Source organism: Oryx dammah, unplaced genomic scaffold, assembly GCF_014754425.2.
Source record: "Oryx dammah isolate SB20612 unplaced genomic scaffold, SCBI_Odam_1.1 HiC_scaffold_11, whole genome shotgun sequence".
Taxonomy (NCBI): Eukaryota; Metazoa; Chordata; class Mammalia; order Artiodactyla; family Bovidae; genus Oryx; species Oryx dammah.
In genome coordinates, this window is record NW_024070195.1 from 19,945,847 (window position 1) to 19,969,757 (window position 23,911).

General features: G+C 40.2%; 1 protein-coding gene across 3 annotated transcripts in view; it reads left to right on the forward strand.

Annotated features, from left to right (window-relative positions):
* The window catches only part of SCGN (secretagogin, EF-hand calcium binding protein), a 53,596-nt gene that overhangs the window by 28,953 nt on the left and 732 nt on the right, over positions 1-23,911 (forward strand). For 2 of the 3 annotated variants that reach the window (XM_040250054.1, XM_040250055.1), the window contains exons 7-10: positions 12,878-12,933; positions 16,885-16,930; positions 17,178-17,237; positions 18,323-18,391. In XM_040250054.1, the coding sequence (XP_040105988.1) occupies positions 12,878-12,933; positions 16,885-16,930; positions 17,178-17,237; positions 18,323-18,391 (231 nt within the window). Of the gene's footprint in view, positions 1-12,877; positions 12,934-16,884; positions 16,931-17,177; positions 17,238-18,322; positions 18,410-23,911 lie in introns of all 3 variants that reach the window. The other variant, XM_040250056.1, reaches the window with a different exon arrangement.

Genomic DNA, 23,911 nt, shown 5'->3' on the forward strand with positions numbered 1-23,911 from the left:
CATGAGGTACTCTGCATATAAGTTAAATAAGCAGGGTGACAATACACAGCCTTGACGTACTCCTTTTCCTACTTGGAACCAGTCTGTTGTTCTATATCCAGTTCTAACTGTTGTTTCCTGACCTGCATATAGGTTTCTCAAGAGACAGGTCAGGTGGTCTGGTATGCCCATCTCTTTCAGAATTTTCCAGTTTATTGTGATCCACACAGTTTAAAGGCTTCGGAATAGTCAATAAAGCAGAAATAGACATTTTTATGGAACTCTCTTGCTTTTTCGATAATCCAGCAGATGTTGGCAATTTGATCTCTGGTTCCTCTGCCTTTTCTAAAACCAGTTTGAACATCTGGAAGTTCATGGTTCATGTACTGCTAAAGCCTGGCTTGGAGAATTCTGAGCATTACTTTACTAGCATGTGAGATGAGTGCAATTGTGTGGTAGTTTGAGCATTCTTTGGCATTTCCTTTCTTTGGGATTGGAATGAAAACTGACCTTTTCCAGTCCTGTGGCCACTGCTGAGTTTTCCAAATTTGCTGGCATATTGAGTGCAGCACTTTCACAGCATCATCTTTCAGGATTTGAAACAGCTCAACTGGAATTCCATCACCTCCACTAGCTTTGTTCGTAGTGATGCTTTCTAAGGCCCACTTGACTTCACACTCTAGGATGTCTGGCTCTAGGTGAGTGATCACACCATCGTGATTATCTTGGTCATGAAGATCTTTTTAGTACAGTTCTTCTGTGTATTCTTGCCACCTCTTCTTATCTTCTGCTTCTGTTAGGTCCATACCATTTCTGTCCTTTATCGAGCCCATCTTTGCATGAAATGTTCCCTTGGTATCTCTAATTTTCTTGAAGAGATCTCTAGTCTTTCCCATTCTGTTGTTTTCCTCTATTTCTTTACATTGATCACTGAGGAAGGCTTTCTTATCTCTCCTTGCTTTTCTTTGGAACTCTGCATTCAGATGCTTATATCTTTCCTTTTCTCATTTGCTTTTTGCTTCTCTTCTTTCCACAGGTATTTGGAAGGCCTCCCCAGACAGCCATTTTGCTTTTTTGCATTTTCCATGGGGATGGTCTTGATCCCCATCTCCTGTACAATGTCACGAACCTCTGTCCATAGTTCATGAGGCACTCTATCAGATCTAAGCCCTTAAATCTATTTCTCACTTCCACTGTATAATCATAAGGGATTTGATTTAGGTCATACCTGAATGGTCTAATGGTTTTCCCTACTTTCTTCAATTTAAGTCTGAATTTGGCAATGAGTTCATGATCTGAGCCACAGTCAGCTCCTGGTCTTGTTTTTGCTGACTGTATAGAGCTTCTTCATTTTTGGCTGCAAAGAATATAATCAGTCTGATTTTGGTGTTGACCATCTGGTGATGTCCATGTGTAGAGTCTTCTCTTGTGTTGTTGGAAGAGGGTGTTTGCTATGACCAGTGCATTCTCTTGGCAAAACTCTATTAGCCTTTGACTCTATTAGCCTAAGGCACCAGTTAAACTGGAAGTTGGGGTCGCCTAGCTTTCAGCCCTGGATCTTCTGGCTGTCACTCTGTATTCCGACTACTCCGAATGCTGTCCCCAGCCAAGACCACAGGCCCTGGGAAGGAAGAATGTGGTCTTGATGATGACAACTTAGAAATGGCCTGGATGGGAGCTAAGCCGATGCTCAGGAAAGACTCACACCCAGGCCAGGAAATAATTTGGCTTCCTACTATGCTTACCTGTTTTAATAGCATGCATAATGCTATTTGAAATCCTTTGACAGGCTTAACACTAAAGAGTGAGTGGGAAATCCCTGAGAAGCAGGAAGCAATTTCCCACCTACTGGTGTATCTCTGGTTTCCTTTTGTCCTAGGTTCCTGTGAAACTCTCTAATAGCATGAATACTCTGAAAAAGGAAATTAGACTGAAACTGCCTGGGAGAGAGAATAATAAGGAGATTACTCTTCCAGTTGGGCATTTTTTTCAACATTGATTTAACATTATTTTAGCTCTGGCTGTTGTTACCTTGATTTTATTAACTTATAAAGCAGACCTTAGGCAGTAAAATTCTTGCACTAAGAATCCCCAGCAGATTTCTAGCATTTCTTTGAATACCCTGACTCTGAGGGGCTTCCTCCCACCTCCAGCTAGAATACTAAGCCACTACTTTCTGACTTTTAAACACAGCTCAGCTATTTTTTCCTTACTTTCCTCCACCTGGTTCTTGCTCATCCTTCAAAATTTCGTTAGAAATCATCTTGCTCTCTTCCATCATTTTTTTCTATAATGGCTCCGAGTGCCTCTCCTCTGTGCTCCTGTAGTATCTTGAGTATTTCAATGTCTTAACATCACAGTCATCTGTTTAATTCACTTTGCAAATATTCACTGAATACCTGCTATGTCTCTGGCACTATTCTAGTCAGCAAGCATTCAGCAGTGAGCAAAACAGAGACTGACACTAATAATAAACATAATAAATAATTAATTACATTGCATGATAGAAGTTAATGAGTGTCATGGAACAAATTAAACAGTAGACCAGATAGTGCAAGCAGGGCAGCTAGGATGGGAGATTGGGAAGAAGGTGTGATTTTCAACAGGGTGGTCAGGGGTGGCCTTTCAAGATGATGCAGCTTGAGAAAGGACCAAAGGTGCAGCAAGCAGGGCCCCTGGGTCAGGGGTGTGCCTAGGATTTCCAGGAACAGAAGGAGACCAGTGTGGCTGGAGCAGAGGAAGAAAGGATGACACAGAAGCCAGACCAAGTCAGGCTTTGGGGGCCATTGTGAGAACTTGGTGGTTTAGTTGGAGGGAGACAGAGGGCTTGAAGCAGAGGATGCCATGAGCTGGCTTTTGTGTTGAAAAGTACCTGAAACGGGCAAGGAGGGAATCAGGGGGACCTGTTAAGAGGCCACCCCTTCATCCAGGTGGAAGGACGGCAGCTTGGATCAGGGCTGGGAAGCAGAAGAGATGAGAGCTAGATCTGTTTGAAGATGGAATCAGTAGGATTTCCTCATCAAACAGCTAAGAGTCAAGGGCGACTCTGACACTATTCATGGATCTTGCACTCCACTAGCCTGTGATTCATCTGGGGCAAGGTGGCATCTCACCTGCGTGTTCCCAGCCCTCACACGGAGCCTGGCACACAGCGGGCTCCTTAGTTAATTCTGTTATTACCTAATAGACAGCTAGGAATAAACACTGACAGTATGAGTACTGCCCTTGGGCTCCTCCTGCTTCTCTTCTGTGTGTTCCTCATGACCCTCTGGCCCCAGCGTGATTCCTGCCCCTCCAGGCCCAGCGTGATTCCTGCCCCCTCCTGGGGTGTCTTCCACACTTCTTACTGCACCTGGCAGCATTTTGCACAGACCTGATATTCCTCCAGTGGTGTTTCATGTTCTGAAATTCTCCTTGTTCTCTTTCCTTTTTTAAAACCAGACGCTCCAGGGCAGAACCAGAAAGGGTGCCTGGGAGTGCTGGGCTCCATCCGTAGGTCTCTCACTGGGATCCTTCATCACAGAGTCATCCAGAGGGACCCCAATCAGAGAGTGAGGTTGAGCCACGCTGAACCCAGTGTATGGAGACAGACAGGGAGAGGGGAGCCCCATGCTGATGATGGCAAGTAGGAGCTATAGGAGTAAGGGCTAGAGCTACAGGCAGCTGAGGAGACTGAGCACAGCAAATCCAGAAAAGACAATCCAGAAAAGACAAGCAGGACCAGCCTAGGATTTGTCCTCATGGACTCGGAAGTCACATCACTGTGTTCCTTTTCTTGAGTCTGAAGTGGTTTTTCAGGCCTGAGGGGTAGGATCTCACAGTGACCAAGAACACCCGCTCCCTCACCAAAACCCCACTCTCTTCATGCTTCTCTCTCCAGTTAGAATGTGATCTGGTAAACTAGTTCACACAAAGATGTACGTTCACTCCTTCAACGACTATTTAGGGACAACCTACCAAGAAAGATATGGTCTCTGACCTTATAGAGTTTTCCAATTGGGAGAAAATTTGATTAAAAAAACAAAGGGAAAAGGAGCAAAAATTCACTCTGGTCCCTCTCTTCCATCCCTGCCATGCACGTCACTGCCATACTGTATCTACCCATTAGTAGCAGCCGAGTCCAATTTTCCCTTCAGTCCTTAAATACGTCAACGTCACCTTAAAATGCAATTAAACTATTTTTAAAAAGTTTTCCTGGTTAAAAAAAAAAAACAAGATGCATTACAATGAAGCAGCAATTCTAGAACTTTAGCAAAGGCAGGATGAGAAAAGTTAGGTGGTCAAAAGGGAAACGCCAGGGGAGAGATAAATTAGGAATTTGGGATTAAGATACACACCACTATATCTAAAATAGATGAACAACAAGGACCTACTGTATAGCACATGAAACTACTTAATATCTTGTAACAACCTATAATGGGAAAGAATCTGAAAAAGAATATATATACACATACATATGTATAACTGAATCACGTAGCTGTATACCTGAAACATTGTAAATGGACTATTCTTCAATTTTTTTTTTTTAAAGAAAAGGTAGGTGTTCATAATTAAAGTTAAACTTTTAAAAGACGCTTTCTTAACATGCAGTACTTTATTTTCTTTGAAACACTGCCAGTGTTGTTCTGGTATTAAATATCTTAATCATAATAACTGAGACTTCCTTTTGTGCTAGGCCCTGTGCAAAGCCCTTTTCAAACATCTCATTTGATTCTTATATGAACTTTATGAAATAAGTATTTAAATAAATAATCTATTTTATAAATGAAAAAACTGAGGATTACAGGTCAGAGATGATAAGGATGGAGTGGAAATTCCCAGACCCCAATCTATCTTCAAATTGTATTCAAACTGAAACATTTATGATTGAAAGTCTAAGTGCTGAATTATAAAATTGAAAATTTTCAAAAGAGGGAGGGTTAAGCTCTATGAGAAATCAAGAAGAGGTACAAATCCCTATGAATAAAATGAAGAGCAAGGTGAGGAAAAGGCCATGTTAGGAGATTAGGATTCTCTTAATATTTTTATAGATAATACAGGAGCTCTGATAGCCAAAACAAAATTTATTACCCAGAAAAATTGATTTTTCTCCTCATGAAGTACCTAAACAATCCTGCAAACTGACATCTTATTAAACATCAAAGAGGAAACAAAGCAATGAAAGACAATGGGAAATAAGAATGGGTTCTACAAAATTGTTCTGGAGAAGAGAGGAACATTGATTGATTAAACTGGGGAAGGGAGAAAGGGAAGAAGAGTGAACTGTGGCTGCATAAAGCCCCAGGGCTCACCTCAGTCAAACATCCCATCATAAGGCATAGGAGCAGGCAGGGAGGAGACATGTAGACTGTTTACAAAGCTGATACTTGGCCGAAAAGAGATTCTGCTCATCGCTCATCAGCCCTGCAACCCTAGTTGCCCAAAGCTCTTTTCTTCACAGTCTTTTGGTTTACATTTAAGAAACCTCAGGCCGGCAGCCCTTACCATGGAATGCCCTGACCTGAGGAAAATCAGTGAAATGAAGACAGAAACAGCAATGTACACTTTTGCTGACTTTGAGCTTAGATCCAGAAGCTGAGAGTCCTGAGGCAGCTGAGGGGAATCCGAAGGGTCTTAACCAACTTTTGAGTATCTAGGTTGAGAGATGTCCATGGACCAAGACTGTCCTGTTACTCATGTTGTGTGTCTGTTTCATAGCTAAAACCCCGTGCTGCTTCTGCTCAAGCATGCTGCAGTTAAGCATTCATTTTTATTCCAAACTATCCCATGAGGATAGGACCATGATCAATCAAACTCCAGATGACCCCTCATTGGTCCTTTATGCACTGGTGAGAAAGGTAAGTGTTCAAGAATCTAGTGAGAGTTTCTACCCAAGGATCTGAGTTTGCCCTGAAAAATCAGACCAGTTTAATGAGATTCAGGCCCATCTATTTCATTTTTCTTTCTTAAATTGCAGAGGCAATTTATACTTTTCCAATGAACAGATATGGGAACTGGGCTACAGTGTTTTTTTTTTTTTTTTAAAGGCCTTTTACATTTCCCTAAAGACTTTTGGGTACACTAACTTTTAGAAACTCAACACTTAAAAAAAAGGCTTTGAGAATCTGAGCTTTAACTAAGTGATACACCAAGTGTGAAATCACTTTACTGCTGCTTTAATGGCTTTTTACTGAGCAATGGACATAGTCAGAGCAACAATGCATTAAAGATGTGGCTCCAAGGTTTAGCATTAAATGCTTTATTTAGATGTAACCTACTAAATGAATTCAAATTGACCCAAATAAGGATTGGTGTATTTGAAAACTGTTTGAAACCTGAAAAATGAACAAGTCAAGGCAGAACACCCAATCAGAAGAGAAAAGCTAAGGTCTGCAACCTTGTCTCACCTAAACTCCTAATTAATGTTCTGTACAAGGAAGGAAACTATTAACAAATTCCAATTATGACACCTAATTAAGAGGCTAACACCTGGCAGAGGGAAAGATTAGCTGCCTGAATAGAATATTATTAGGTAATATTGAGCTTTTTAAAATGTAAGCTCATACATGTGGGACATACTAAACTCATATACCTAATTAGAGCATGGAATGTGAACTACTGCAAAAATAATGAAATCAGAATGTGTCACACAAAGAGAATATCCCCATCCTCTAGCCTGTCCAAGCTCTCATTCTTCATCCTTCATGCCTGGATTATAGCATCTAACTTCCAGTTGCCTCCTTCCCTAGGTCTCTGATCCAAGCCAACCTAAGACACAACTAGGCTTTTTTTTTTTTTTTGAATTTTCATTGGAATAGAATTGATTTCCCTGTTGGTTTAGACAGTAAAGAATCTGTCTGCAATGCAGAAGACTGGAGTTTTATCCTTGGGTTGTGAAGATCCCCTAGAGAAGGGAATGGCTACCCACTCCAGTATTCTTACCTGGAGAATTACATGCACAGAGGAGCCTAGTAGGATATAGTCCATGGGACTGCAAAGAGTTGGACACAACTGAGTGACTAACACTTTCACTTTTCACAATGTTCTGTTAGTTTCAGATGCACAGCAAAGGGAATGAGTTATACACTTTTTTAGATTCTTTTCCCATATAGGCCATTAGAATACTGAGCAGAGATCCCTGTGCTATACAGTAGGTTCTTATTATCTATTTTACATACAGTTCAGTTGCTCAGCTGTGTCCGACTCTTGGCAACCCCATGGACAGCAGCACACCAGGCCTCCCTATCCATCACCAACTCCCAGAGCTTACTCAAACTTATGTCAATTGGGTCGGTGATGCCATCCAACCATCTCATCCTCTGTCATTCCCCTTCTTCTGCCTTCAATATTCCCCAGCATCAGGGGCTTTTCAAATGAGTCAGCTCTTCACATCAGGTGGCCAAAGTATTGGAGTTTCAGCTTCAACATCAGTCCTTCCAATGAACACTCAGGACTGATCTCCTTTAGGATAAACTGGTTGGATCTCCTTGCAGTCCATGGGACCCTCAAGAGTCTTCTCCAACACCACAGTTCAAAAGCATCAATTCTTTGGTGCTCAGCTTTCTTTATAGTCCAACTCTCACATCCATACATGACCACTGGAAAAACTATAGCCTTGACTAGACGGACCTTTGTTGGCAAAGTAACATTTCTGCTTTTTAATATGCTTCTAGGCTGGTCATAACTTTCCTTCCAAGGAGTAAGTGTCTTTTAATTTCATGGCTGCAATCACCATCTACAGTGACTTTGGAGCCCACAAAAATAAAGTCTGTCACTGTTCCCACCATTTCTCCATCTATTTGCCATGAAGTGATGGGACCAGATGCCATGATCTTAGTTTTCTGAATATTGAGCTTTAAGCCAACTTTTTCACTCTCCTCTTTCACTTTTATCAAGAGGCTCTTTAGTTCTTCTTCACTTTCTGCCATAAGGGTGGTGTCATCTGCATATCTGAGGTTACTAATATTTCTCCCAGCATTCTTGATTCCAGCTTGTGCTTCATCCAGTCTAGCATTTCTCAAGATGTACTCTGCATATAAGTTAAATAAGCAGGGTGACAATATACAGCCTTGACGTACTCCTTTTCCTCTTTGGAACCAGTCTGTGGTTCCATGTCCAGTTCTAACTGTTGCTTCTTGACCTCCATGCGAATTTCTCAAGAGGCAGGTAAGTTGGTCTTGATGATGTATACCTGATGATGTATTCCCATCTCTTTCAGAATTTTCCACAGTTTGTGGTGATCCACACAGTCAAAGACTTTGGCATAGTCAATAAAGCAGAAATAGATGTTTTTCTGGAACTCTCTTGCTTTTTCCATGATCCAGAAGATGTTGGCAATTTGATCTCTGGTTCCTCTGACTTTTCTAAATCCAGCTTGAACATCTGGAAGTTCACATCTTGTTGAACCCTGGCTTGGAGAATTTTGACATGGAGGAGATGTCAGAATTACTAGTGTGTGAGATGAGTGCAATTGCGCAGTAGTCTGAGCATTCTTTGGCACTGCCTTTTTTGGGGATTGGAATGAAAACTGACCTTTTCCAGTCCTGTGGCCACTGATGAGTTTTCCAAATTTGCTAGCATATTGCTAGCATATCAACACTTTCACAGCATCACCTTTTAGGATTTGAAATAGCTCACCTGGAATTCCATCACCTCCACTAGCTTTGTTCACAACGATGCTTCCTAAGGCCCACTTGACTTCACATTCCAGGATGTCTGGTTCTAGGTGAGTGATCACACCATCATGATCAACTGGATCATGAAAATCCCTTTTGTACACTTCCTCTGTGTATTTTTGCCACTTCTTCTTAATATCTTCTGCTTCTGTTAGGTCCATACCATTTCTGTCCTTTATTGAGCTCATCCTTGCATGAAATGCTCCCTTGGTATCTCTAATTTTCTTGAAGAGATCTCTAGTCTTTCCCATTCTATTGTTTTCCTCTATTTCTTTGCACTGATCACTGAGGTAGGCTTTCTTATCTCTCTTTGCTATTCTTTGGAACTTGCACTGATCACTGAGGAAGGTTTTCTTATCTCTCATTGCTATTTTTTGGAGCTCTTAACTTATATACAGTCATGTGTCTATTTCAACTCCAATCCAAATTTATCCCTCCCCTGCCAGGCTCTCTTGAAATCTTTTCTCCTCCATGTCCACCATTATGCTACTGATGACCTCACCCAGTGTCATGGTTTGAAATACCAGCTAATGGTGACCTCCTCCAGTTTATAGCTCTAACTGAGAGTACTTCTCTGAGCTGCTTGCATATACTTGAATGTATGTCTCCAGCTGGAAGCCCAATATGCCTCTCAAACCTAGCATATCCAGGACTGACCTTCTGACCTTCCCCTAAAGACCTGCTTCATTGGGGATCTTCCTCAACCCAGTGAATATGAATTCCACCTTTCAAGCTGCCCCTCCTTCGGGACTTATCTGAAATCCCATATCCTTTCTCAGTATTCTTCAGTATTCTAACACATTGTTCTGTTTCTTTGTCTCAGTGGTCAAGGAGATAATGCTGAATCTTATTTCTGATATTCATTTTTGCTGCTCCAATTACATTGTAACCTCCTAAAAGCCTGTACCACCTTAACGATTTTTGAGAGTCTCCCACAGTGCCTTGCATGTTGTTAGACACATGGTAACCATTCAACATTTGTTGTTGTTCTTTAGTCGCTCAGTCATATCCGACTCTCTTGTGACCCCGTGGACTATGGCCTGCTAGGCTCCTCTGTCCATGGGGTTTCCCAGGCAAGAATACTGGAGTGAGTTGCCATTTCCTTCTCCAGGGGGTCTTCCTGACCCAGGGATGGAACCTGCATCTTCTGCATTGACGGTGGATTCTTTAGTGCTGAACCACTAGGGACACCCAATTATTCAACATACAATTCTTGACTTAGTAACCTGGGAGGGGGCTCTAAATCCTTTTTGAGAGTGTATATGACAACAATATTCAGACTTTTAAAAAATGAGAATGTTTTAAAGTCAATAAAGAAACAAAAACACCTGTTAAGGAGTGATTTCCAAAAATATTGCTTAAAAAGTAAGTTGCAAATAATACATAGAATGTGGTCCTATTTGTCCCCCCCCCAAAAAAAAATTGAGAGGTATATTAAAATGTTTAAAATTTTTCTGAAAGGATACAGTCTATGAATGGTAATTATCTCTACAATAAGGACAGGAGGGACTTTTCCTTTGTACTCTTTGCTCTGAACTGTCTGCATATTTTTGACCTTGCACTCTACCTCAAATTATCAATTAACAATTGTTAAAAAAAATTCAGGGACTGTAGTCGTACCTTGGACCTATTGTTTCTGGTAAGAAGTTATGATTAACCCAGTAATGGTTTTAAATGAATTTGTATTTTACAATCACTATGGCATCTACTGGGGCTTCCCAGGTGGCCCAGAGGTAAAGAATCCAACTGCCAAGCAGGAGGCATGAGTTTGATCCTTGGGTTGGGAAGATCCCCTGGAGAAGAAGATGGCAACCTACTTCAGTATTCTTGGCTGGGAAATCCCATGGACAGAGGAGCCTGGGTAGGTTACAGTACATGGAGTCACAAAGACTCAGACACGACTTAACGACTAAAGCACCACCAGATGGCACCTATATGGATCTTAAAAATTAAGATAAAGCTATTATTCAATCTTAGGAGAATGCTGGGTATAACTACAGGCTCTGAGGGGTCTTTTGCCTAAGAGGGGGACCTGCTGGCCTACAGAATTTTAAGGAGTTTGTTCGTAAGTCATTGTGTTCCATTTCAAGAGACTTTATAGAACTTTTCATGTACTTAGTACTGAAAACCTTGGGGATGAAAATGGCATTTTTTTTTTTTAAACTATTTGGCCTTGTTGAGTCTTACTTGCAGTATGAGGGATCTAGTTGCAGCATGGGAACTCTTAGTTGTGGCATGTGGGATCTAGTTCCCTGACCAGGGATTGAACCTGGGCCCCTTGCATTGGGAACATGGGAGTCTTAGCCACTGGACCCCCAGGGAAGTCCCCAGAATGGAATCCTGTCCCCACTGCCACGCCCATGAACCACCAAAGCCCTCCATGAGCAACTTGTACCATGAGCAAATGTCCACAAAGGTCAAAGGGAAATGCACATAGAATTTTTTTTTTTGCTTTCTCACAGAAAGAAGGGCAATCATAAAAAGTAAATACCATATCTCTGTCATAATCTATGGCGCCAGATGTTTTCTTTCATTACCAAAAATAAAGCATGTACCACATTAACCATGAGATGTCCAGAGTCTGTAAAGCTAAGAGCCTGGTTTATGGAAAGCGTTCTTGTGACAGATAAGCTTGGATTCAAATCTTGCTACTTTCTTAGACATATTAATCCTGCTAAATTCCAGTTCCCTGCCTGTATGGCGTGCAACTATTTCTTCTAAGAATGTGGTGATGATTAAATGAAATTAAAATATGAAGTGTTGGCTGCTCTACAAAAGTTCATTATTAGAGTTTTAAAAATTAAGAAACCATTATGTCCCCTGCCTGCCACAGAAATTGCCAAACATTCAAAATTCACCAAATGTACTTTCTTGAGTTAGTACAGACCTATTTACAAACAACTTTCTCAGTTACTGAGATCATGAATTACTAGGAACTTACTCTTCCCTCCCTCTTACAAACTGGTCATTTTCTGAGATCTTTTCGTAATTGAGTTTGGGGAGGAAGAAAATCCTGATAAATTCATGTAACCAGATTAGCAACCATTCTATCTTTTCAAGATGGCTTCTGTGTTTTAATAAATTTTGTAATACACATTTGCGATGCCAAGGTTTGGGGAGAATGGGATTTCAAATTCACTTCAAATAGTAAAAATAAACTTGATTTAGAGAGTGAGGAAAGATGAAGGAAGGACTCATATGCTTTTAATGTAAAAATCTGTTAAATTTATCCTCAGATTATCTCACTGTTTCTTCTTCCCTGTACAGCCTCCTCATAAGGATATATTTAGAAATACCCTACACCACCAAAATGTTGCTAAGTCACAAAATCCACTCCTAGTACAACTTAGATATGTAAAAAAATGTGTCTCCTCTACCTTGCCTAAACCAATCTGGTCTTTCCCATTTTAATTTTTAATCCTATCTTGTTTAAAGCTTAGTCTGATCTAATAAATTTAAACAGCCTCTATGAGTAAGGAAGAGCTCAGCATCTTAGACTTCTCAGCCAGACCCTTCTCTAAAAGTGACATCAAGGTGGGTAAGGAGAGAAGAGTGGCCCTGAGAACCTCATGGTGAAGGGGAGGAGTCCAGGTCCCTGGATACACTGCTCTGGTTTCCAGGGTGATGCCTCCTGACCACACAGTTGCTGCTACCTTGCTGATGTTCATGGTTGAAGCTATCCTTTAATTCCTGCTGAATGCAGACCACTAATTCTCTGCCACACCTTCCTTCCAGCTTGCTGATTCAGCGACCCACCCCTACCCTCTGACCCACATCATCTCATACTCAGCTGGCTCCATGGAAAGCCTACTAGTCCTTGACTCAGCATCCAAATCCTTGGGGTCTCAGAGTGTCCGGGGAAAGCGAAGCCACAGCAACTCTCTACATGCGGTGTTGTCCTTCCGTAGCCAGTGCCCTTCTCCCTCCAGAACCCCTTTCCAGTACAGTGAGCTCACACATCTGTCTACTTCACTCTCATCTCTGCCTCACTGTCTCTCTTCCTTCCTACAGTCCTCTGAGGCTTATAGAGGGAGACTTTCTCCTGTATCATATCCTCCTCAGCTACTTTTGCCTTCATGGAAAAAATATTTCTTCTATCCTCTGTAGGGAGAGACCCTATGAGTCAGCCTCAGCCAATTTAAATATATAATCAGAAGAACAAACTAGCAAAGCACTTTAATGACTTTCAAAATGAATTCCCATTACACGTATTTCTTACAGTCCTTTCCCCTTCTGCATTCCAGATGAAGATCTTTGACAAAAATAAAGATGGCCGGTTGGATCTTAATGACTTGGCAAGGTGAGTAGCACGGAAGTGGTGTCAAAGATTCAGAAACACATTCCTAGGAGTTTAAAGACAGCACACTCTCCTTTCTGAAAGGTGAGACTTGGCCTCCCAGGACCAGTGAATATCTTATGTTCATGGCAAAGATAATTAAGGTTGCAGATAGAATTAATGTTGCTAAGTAACAGACCTTAAAATAGACTATTCTGAAACATCTGGGTGGATGCAATATGATAACAGGGGTCCTTTAAACATGGAAGGAGGAGGCAGAAGATCAGAATCACAGAGAAATTTGTTATATTGCTGTCTTGAAGTAGAGGAAGGGGCCATAAAAGAATGCAGGTAGCTTGTAGAAGCTGAAAGACGCTAGAGAACAGATCTCCCCTAAAACCTCCATAAGGAATACAACCCTGTCAACAATGTGAAACACCAGTGAAGTCCATTTCAGACTTCTGAGTTCCAGTACTATAAGATATTAATTTGTGTTGTTTTAAGCTACTAAGTTTATGGTAATTTGTTACAGCAGCAATAAGGAACAGATTCAATGACAAAAAATTCCTAAAGTATTTATTCATGGGCATCTTCTTTCTCTATCCCTAATTCTGAAATGAAGCCCTATTACTCTATATACAAGCTCCTTTCCAAAGGAAAAAATGCCTAAAATCTCTAAAATATGATGCCAACAAATAGATGAGAACAGTACTTCTTGCCGAGTCCCAGGATGTTCTACCCTCTATTTGGCTTAATTTAATTTTCTCTACCCTGGACACCCAGAGAAGCAAAATTTTCCAAATTGTTATATTTTTTTTACCTTTCCCTATATATACACACCCATGATTATAAATACAACATAAATGCAAGGTTTTTGTCTTTTGAAACTGACTCATTTCCACTGAAGTACAATTGAAATTATGCAGAAAAGAGAAATAGGTAACTTTTATTGAAGATAACTTATATACTATATAATTCACCCTTTAAAAATGTGTACAATTCAGTATATTTTAGTATATTCATTAGGTTGCTCAACCATCACTACTACCTAATTCCAGAACATTTTCACTAAGGCAGAAAGATATTGCATAACATTAAGAATTATTATCTCCTCCCCTCTCCCGCCAGTCCCTGGCAACCACTAATCTACTTTTTGTTCCTATATATTTGTTCTGAGCATTCCATATAAATGGAATTATACAATATGTGGTCTTTAGTGTCTGGCTATTTCACTTAGCATAACGTTTTCAAGGATCATCTATGCTGTAGCATATATCAATATTTCCTTTTTCTAGCTGAATAATATTTCTACCTGAATAATATACTGTTTTGTTTATATGTTCATTGGTTGATGACCACGCAGGTTATTTCTTCTACTACTTAGCTATTATGAATAATGAGGCTATGGACACCTTTGTACACGTTTCTGTGTGACTATAAGTATTTGATTCTCTTGGTTATATACCTGGGAGTGGAAATCGGGATTCATATAGTAGTTCTGTGCTTACTTTTCTGAAAAACTGCTCAACAGCTTTCCAAAGTGGACACGCCATTTTACATTCTCACCAATACTGTACGAAGGTTTGGTTCTAATTTCTCCATATTCGAACCAGCATTTATTGTTGGCATCATCCTAGTGGGTGTGCTCCTCACTGTAATTTTGATTTGTATCTCCCTGATGACTAATGATTTTGTACATATTTTCATGGCTATCTGTACATCTTCTTTGGAGAAATGTCCATTCACATCTTTGCTTACTTTAAAATTGGGTTAATTTTCCTTTTACTGGAAATTAAAATATGTAGCAATATGTGGCAATTTTCTGTAGCATATGTAGCAATTCTTTACATATGCTGGATACTAGATTGTTATCAGATACATGATTAGCAAACTCTCCCCCCGCCATTGTATACTTTCCCTTTTTACTTTCTTGATTGTATCCTTGGAAGAACAAAAGTTTTTGATTTTGATGAGGTCTAATTTATCTAATTGACACTTTTGAACTGTGGTGTTGGAGAAGACTCTTGAGAGTCCCTTGGACTGCAAGGTGATCCGACCAGTCCATCTTAAAGGAGATCAGTCCTGGGTGTTCATTGGTAGGACTGATTTTGAAGCTGAAACTGCAAATACTTTGGCCACCTGATGCGAAGAGCTGACTCATTTGAAAAGACCCTGATGCTGGGAAAGATTGAAGGTGGGAGAAGGGGACGACAGAGGATGAGATGGTTGGATGGCATCACCAGCTCAATGGACATGGGTTTGGGTGGACTCCGGGAGTTGGTGACGGACAGGGAGGCCTGGTGTGCTGTGGTTCATGGGGTCACAAAGAGTTGGATACGACTTAGCGAGTGAACTGAATTTATCTAATTTAACAGAATTTTGTTTTGGTTGCTTATGTTCTAGGCGTCATATATAGGAAACCACTGCCAAAATCTACGCTTCTGAAGATTTATCCTCATGTTTTTTCCTAAGAGTTTTATTATTTAAGTTTTTCCTTTTAGGCCTTTGATACCTTTTGGGTTAATTTTTATATATGGTATGAAGTAGGAGTCTATGTGGATATCCATCTGCCACAACACCATTTCTTTAAAGACTATTCTTTCGCCATTCAATGGCCTTGGCAAAATCAATAGACCATCAATGTATGGGTGTATTTTTAGACTGTCTTTTCCACTGATCCACGTGTCTATCCCTACGATAGTGCTACATCTTCTGTTGTACACTCCACCTTATCTTGATTACTGTTGCTTCGAGTAAGTCTTTAAATCAGGAATGATTTTCAAAGGTTTGTTCAAGATAGTTATGGATATTCTAAATCCCTTGCACTTCCCCATGAATTGTAAAATCTGATTATCAATTTCTGCAAAAAAGGCAACTGGGATTTTTATAGTAATTGTGTTGGATATACAGATAAATTTGAGGCATATTGCCATCCTAACAATATTAAGTCTAATTCCTGATCACGGATGTCCTTCAATAATATTTCACTTCAGTTGCTCAGTCATGTCTGACCCTTTGCAACCCCATGGACTGCAGCACGCCAAGCCTCCCTGTCCATCACCAACTCCCAGAGTTTACTCAAACTCCTGTCCATTGAGTCTGTGATGCCATCCAACCATCTCATCCTCTGTCATCACCTCCTCCTCCTGCCTTCAATCTTTCCCAGCATCAGGGTCTTTTCCAATGAGTCAGTTCTTCGCATCAGGTAGTCAAAGCATTGGAGTTTCAGCTTCAACATAAGTCCTTCCAATGAATATTCAGGACTGATTTCCTTTAGGATGAACTGGTTGGATCTCCTTGCAGTCCGAGGGATTCTCAAGAGTCTTCTCCAATTCCACAGTTCAAAAGCATCAATTCTTTGATGCAAAGCTTTCTTTATAGTCCAATTTACATCCATACATGACTACTAGAAAAACCATAGCTTCGACTACATAGACCTTTGCTAGCAAAGTAATGTCTTTGCTTTTTAATATGCTGTCTAGGTTAGTCATAAGTTTTCTTCCAAGGAGCAAGCGTCTTTTAATTTCACGGCTGCAATAATATTTAGGTCATCTTTGAAAACTATAGATCAATGTTGAAAAAAATCACTCTCTAAGTCTTAGGGTCTCATACTTTTCCCTAAGAATTTTATTCTTTTTGATACTATTATAAATGGAATGGTATTCTTGCCTTTTTTGGATTGGCCATTACTAATATATAGAAAAACTGAATTTTGCATATGACCTTGTACCTGCAACCTTGCTGGAATTTTTAAATGTCTATGGTGACTACTAATTCCTGTGAAAGTCTTTCCCTTCTTTAATTTTTGTACTGTATAAATTCCTGTTTTCCAAGCACATATCCTATTCTGCAGAATATAACTTGGAAATTGCCTGTCCTTTCCTCACACTTGAATTACACATTTTACTTCTAATTGAGAGCTGAAAGATCATCACATGGATTCCATTTTTTGTTTTTGGGTTTTTTCCTGTTTAGGATTCTGGCTCTTCAGGAAAACTTCCTTCTCCAGTTTAAAATGGATGTAAGTAGTGACACTTCTCTAGATGGGTTTGTATCATTCATGTTTCTCCACAGATTTCAGAGGGAGGGAAGATGGGCATTTAATTCTCTTGCCTTCAGTTTATTTAGAGACTGACAAAGCTGAGTGCTGGAATTAAGGGATTAAGGATTGTTGACCCAAAGTTTATAAAAGTTGCCTAAGACCCTGGGGGAATGGTACAACGGAAGTTTCACATTACTGACTGACATACTACTTTCTCCATACACAGGCTTGTTCCTCTGAAGAAAGAAAAAGGGACTTTGAGAAAATCTTTGCTCACTATGATGTTGTAAGTGTGCTTTTTTGATATACTATGCTGGCCATCTTTAGGTAGGAAGCTTGTTTAGTCCCTGTGTGGTGTCATCTTACTCACAGACCCTAACCTTATGTAATGAGCAGCAATCGCACGTGTGTTGCTATGTCAAGGCACCCTTAGCTTCTCTATAATAAACCTTCTGAGAATTAAGTAAAAATAGACATAGGAGTATTGATGGAGAAGAAAATAAAGTCTTTTTTTTTTTTCCTGTGCCTTATATCCAAACTAAAAAAGTTTCTTCCTCTTGGTCTCTATATTAGTATGCTCAAATACAAAAGCAAATAGTCATACAAAAAAACCACACCCAATCTAAAGAAATAGCGGGAAAGTGTATTCATGTTTGTAAAGCTCTTAGAGGAATTCCTGGCATATAGCAATTACTGTAGTGGTGTCTGGTAAAACACACTAAGGAAATGGATTTTTAAAAAAATGATATGTTAAAGGGTCAGGATTAAAAAAATCTTGAAGAAAATGGATGACTTGTCATAACTGAAACTTTAGAGAAGAAACTGAAATATTTAAATATGTATTGTACTTTTACAGGCATTCTTATAAAATGGGTATAAAACATTTTATACACGAACCATATTATAATTCTAATATGCTCAATCTAGTACCTCTTGAATTTAAAATGTTTTGAAAATAATTCAATCATTGCTAAATCATAAAGCAAAATCTTAAAACGGCAATATGTCCTTCAAAGGGTCAATGAATGTGTAATTAGCACTAGTCTGAACTGAGTCCTGGTATTTGGGAAGTAAATAAAGTTGGTATAGTCTTTAATGCTATTTGTCACAGTAAGGAACTCAAAACTCCAGCTTCCATCAATACTATTCCAAACCATTCCACTGATTACATGAGGGGAGTTACTTGGAGTGAATTCTTTTGATTTATGTGGAGCATTCATGCCCTACACAGAGAACATGTTAGAACGTGCCATTTCCACACTTGTTTGCAGTCACAAAAGAATACCGATTTGGTCTACTTGTGTAATTTATTCTTTAAGCTTTTTGACTTAAGAAAATTATATTTGGCTGATTGGATCTTTCATCTTTCAGAGTAAAACTGGAGCCCTAGAAGGCCCAGAAGTGGATGGCTTTGTCAAAGACATGATGGAGCTTGTCCAGGTGACTTCATGAGACTGGGTAGATAGATCATTCTCATCAGGAATTGGGCCTGCTGTTTTGATTCCATTGTTTCTTTGGGGGGAATCAGTAGGGCCAAAGAGTAATGATGCAGAAAATCTAGGGATGCAGCCTATTTAACAAACTTTGATCATCTGTGCATGTATGCTAAGTCTCTTCAGTTGTGTCTGACTCTTTACAACCCTATGGACTGCAGCCTGCTGTCCATGGGATTCTCCTGGCAAGAACACTGGAGTGGGTTGCCATGCTCTCCTCTAGGGGATCTTCCTGATCCAAGGATCGAACCTGTGTCTCTTATGTCTCCTGCACTGGCAGGCAGATTCTTTACCACTAGCACCACCTGGGAAGCCCTTGAGCATTTATGAAACCCAACAAATCTCTCCTCTCTTGAGATCATTTGTAATTCCAAATAAGTGAAGCCCCCATAGGAGCTTCTTGTTACCGTTATTTAAAAGTCAATTTTAGCAAAGGAGCACCTTGCTGTTTTATTTTTTGATTAAAGAAAGTCTTCCTCCTATGGACTTGGTTACTAGAATAACTAAAACGTTTAATTTCATGTAATAAATTCCATACTTGGGATTTTTTTTTTTTTTAAACACCAAGGGGCTGCTCCTATTTGACCGTTTCCAATTTCCCTTGATTCATGGACCTAACATTCCAGGTTCCTATGCTATACTGCTGTTTACAGCATTGGACTTTATTTTCATCATCGGTCACATCCACAACTGGGTGTTGTTTTCTCTTTGGCTCCATCTCTTCATTCTTTTTGGAGTTATTCCTCCACTCTTCTCCAGCAGCATATTGGGCACCTACCCATCTGTGGAGTTCATTTTTCAGTGTCCTATCTTTTTGCCCTTTCATACTGTTCATGGGGTTCTCAAGGCAAGAATACCGAAGTGGTTTGCCATTCCCTTCTCCAGTGGACCACGTTTTGTCAGAACACTCTGCCATGACCCGTCCATCTTAGGTGGCCCTATACAGCATGGCTTATAGTTTCATTGATTTAGACAAGGCTGTGGTGCATGTGATCAGTTGATTAGTTTTCTGTGATTGTGGTTTTCATTCTGTCTGCCCTCTGATGGATAAGAAGAGGCTTATGGAAGCTTCCTGATGGGAGAGACTGATTCTGGGGGAAACTGGGTCTTGTTCTGATGGGCAGGGCCATGCTTAGTCAATCATTAATTCAATTTTCTGTTGATGGGCGGGGTTGTGTTGCCTCCTGTTTGACCTGAGACCAAACTATGGTGGAGGTCATGAAGATAATGGCGACCTCCTTAAAATGTCCCACGCACACATCGCTGCACTCAGTGCCCCCAACCCTGCAGCAGGCTGCTCTAACACCTAGCCTAAGATGGCTATTTTATTTAGGAAGGCACTGCAGTGGTTGGGATTTATGTAATTTAGATCATATCTACATCGCAGAGCTGTTCCATGTAGGGTAAACAATGTTTGAAAAAGCAATCTCCTCTGAGATCCTGATGAACTGTACTGACTAGCTGCACGATCCAGGAAAAATCCAGATATTTTCAATTCTTACGTGGGTGTTTTTCTATGGAACTGTGTAGCCACTGAATTTAGTAGTTTCATATCTTTCAGTTCAGTTACCCAGTTGTGTCCGACTCTTTGTGACCTTAGGGATAATATCATTAGGGATTGCTTTTGAGGTTTGTATAGGACACAAGGGTCATTTTTTGATTGGCCTTGATGGCAATAAATTAGAGTAGCAACAATTAACTCTTTTTGAAGTCTCAGACCTTGTTGAAAATCTGATTAGAATTATGGGGTTTTGCAGTGGAAAAATGCCCAGATACTGATTTTGGCATAAATTTCCAGAAAGTTTACATATTGTAGTTAAGCAGGTATGGATGAGACATTGCTTTTATTTCTGAGGTCTAATGAGGATAACTCCTAACTCTTATTAATCCCACTCAACTGGCCCCTTGCCCCTTCTTTGTCCCCTTCACATGTTGCTCCTGTCAGAGATTTCACCAGTGTTTGCACAGTCAGAACAGTTGCTGGGTGTTGGTGTGGTTTTGCCTTTTACACGCTGATTGCTAAGGGAAAAATCCCATTTCACTCATTATCTATGTAACACCAGAATGATTTCTATCATAGAAAGTGAGCAGTTTATCTATGGGACATTAAAGCTGCACAGCATAAGGCCTTGTCTAACTAGAGTTTTAATTTGCTTTTGCTAGAATAAATGGGATTGGGAACCTGTTTTCCAGAGCTGTGTGGCCTCCTCTCTGTAGTGGAGCCAGGGCTTCTAACTGCCTGTCAAGCCTAGAGGCTTCAGATCCTTACAGACTCTTTCAGTTGTCTTTCAACCGTCTCTGGGTTTGGCAATGGCTTCCACGGAAGTAAAATCTAAACCAGCAACAGAGCAGAGAAGATAATTTTCTAGAGAAAATTAAAGGAAAAAATTTGAGACCATCTAAAAACCTGGGCTGGAAGCAGAAGTCTGTCTCACTTTTTAATGGACTCATAGCGCCTCTATGGGAAATCAAAGGTTCCCCATCATTTCTGTCCTTGCCACTCTATTTCTGTGGGGCTACTGGAACTTCTCCATGTTAGTACCAGACAGCTTGAGATAGCTGGTTTCTAAGGACTGAGTCAGACTGTGGTCTGTAATACAAATCAGTTTATAGGAGCTGATCTCTTGAGCTACAAAGTATGTACAGAGTAATTAGTTACTAATGTTCTTCCCTGAAGCAAGATGATTGAAGCTGCCTATCTTTATTGGACCTTTCTAGTCTTCCATGTTGCTTAAAAAAATATTTACCACACAATTTGAAAGATGTAGTCAAATATGACCATTGGGCCATTGAGACCCTGACATAGAGACCACTGAGATCTGATATTTCTCAGCTTCATTAGCTAGAGCTATCTCCTGTGGATTTTCTTTATTTTCATTTTATAAGAAAGGGCCACAAGGCAATTAAGCCAATATCTGTAACTTATTTTAAAAGCACACCATGGAGTTAGCAGGCGGCTGGCTCAACTTCTAAACATACAATTCTGGACAGAATCTCTGATGTTTACAATAATCCTGAAATGGCAACCCACTCCCATATTCTTGCCTGGAAAATCCCATGGACAGAGGAGCCTGGCAGGCTACAGTTCATGGGGTTGCAAAGAGTTGGACATGACTTGAGCATACTTATTTTATAGCTTTTTAATTCTTGTACAGTCATGTATGATGCATGGGTTGAATTTGTGTTAAAAAGATTATTTGATTACCAGATCACCCTTTTCTTTAACCTCTGGAAAATAGTACCCAAGCCTGTTCTCCATCAATGTGTTGAGACAGCAAGTCCCTGAGGGAGCAGACACCATAATTTCTGTATAAGATTTTTTAAAAGACTATAGCTCACTTAGCACAGCAAGACAATCGACATCAACAAAACAATCTACATCCTAAACTAGAAAGTGGGAAGGCAAGACTTTGAAGATTCTAAGCACCCACCAAGAAGTAGACATGTGAACAATAATGTTAGAAGCTATATAAAAGAGACGCCAGAGATGACCAAGGTGTCTGCCTGGAGACGATGAGATCTCCTGCCCCCAGGTCTCAACAGTTTATTCTCTTCCCTGCTAGATACACCATCTGCTTTTCTGTTGTTGACAAGAAGATGGTTGGCAAGAGGCGATGCATAGAGACCTTAAAAGGGGAAACTGCATGCATTTATATTGGCAACTTGTTATTAAAACAGAGACCCTCAGTGGTTTTAAATCATTTGTCTTCTGTGATCCAAGCATTTCTGAGCAGTGTCATTCAGTTCTCCTGACTCCTAGTAAGTTATCAAGCATTAAAAACACAACTTAAAAGGTCCAAAGAAACTTCCTTTGCATATACCTACATTCATACCCACAAATGCCTCCCCAACACATACTTCCACACATTCAAAAATATTTCAACTCACTTAACGGAATAATTCTTTTGCAGGAACACATTAAGGAGGGAAAAAGCACTTAGAGTAGTCTGGTTATTGCATAAATATCTTAGCAAATTAATTTTTGCTAATATGTAAGTGACTACCACCTGAGTCTTTTCAAAAGAGTGCTAAAAGGATCCTAAGACAGGGTGTCACTTGCTGCAGAAAGGGTTGTAACCAAAGTGGTTTGAGGATACTGGAGACCAAACACCCTTACCTTGTAACTGTGCAACAGATGAGCCTTTAATATGGAGCCACAGAGGGTAGCTTGCTGTTTTCAGAACTTCTTGGCCACATTCCCTGGGGCCACTTCTACACCTGCTTGGCACTGATACCCAGGGAGCTATACTCAACAAAGAGAACCTACAGACAACAGGTTATGCCTTAGCCTCTTCGTCCAATCACTCAAGAGATTCCTGGCAGAGAAATGAAGTCTATCAAGTTTAGTTTCTGGCCCCCAATTTTCCCCTCCTGATTCTCCCAGAATCCTGCCCCACTCTGGTGTTTTTTCTTCTTGCTCTCTGCCATCTGGCTCCCAGTTCTTGCTGTTTTTTTTCCCCTTCTCTCTGTTAAAACCTTCTATCAGGGTGGATTTGGTGTCAGCCATTTACCCTGTGGGACAGTGCCAATTAGCTCATCTTAACATGGCTGTCTAGTTGTAGAATGAAAGGTTTTGTTTCCTATTGCAGGTTTCCTAGAGCTTTCTTTGGAAGTGAGGAAACCTAGGGGTGAGGTTAGGTGATGGGAAATGTTTCTGAGAGTTCTTGAAACCCTGCGAACTGCTGCCTGCACTCTTTACTCATACTAGTCCACTAATTGAAGGGTTTGAAAATCAAAGGGTTTGGAAATCTAATTAGTTGGTTTTTCCATTCTCTTTAGACACTGACTTTCAAATTTAGATTCATCACCATTCATATGGCTTTCATTAGGCCAGCCATTCATGAGATCAGTGAGAACTGGTGAAATGAGTTCTTAATTGGACACAAAAGACTTGGGATCAAAAATGTTCCGGCAACTTCTGGCATGGCAAGATGTCTCAGTTCTTCTGAGCCTCTGTGTTCTAATCTGTAAACGAGTAATCATTTACCTCCCAAAGTTATTGTAAGGGTTAAATAAAATAACCTAGGAAGAACTGCTGAGTTCCATCCACCATTGTTCACTTTTGCAGGCCTTTGAGTTTAGAACATTTTCTTAGCTGACTTGCATCACAATTCCTTCTTAGCCCCTGAAATATTCCTTGGAATAAATCTGATGGGGTCTACTGGCTCAACAACATAATTCTTTAGATTTTAATTCATTGTTACCCTTTTAAAAACTAGAGGGAGATTTCAGTATCTCCTCAGGGAGTTAATAAATGCGCCTTCCCTCATCATTGTAGTGAGACAGAATTTTGGTGACCATCTTCTGCTCTAAGGCAAAATATCTTTATTGTGGTTGTGAAAAAGGCAGGTTTTCTGTACAAACTGCAGAGAAGTGATGTAGGAACAGATATTCTCTGACCTGAAGGGACAGGATGAAAACTGAACCAGGTAGCAGAAAACAAGTCCTTGGCAATATTTGGTGGGGT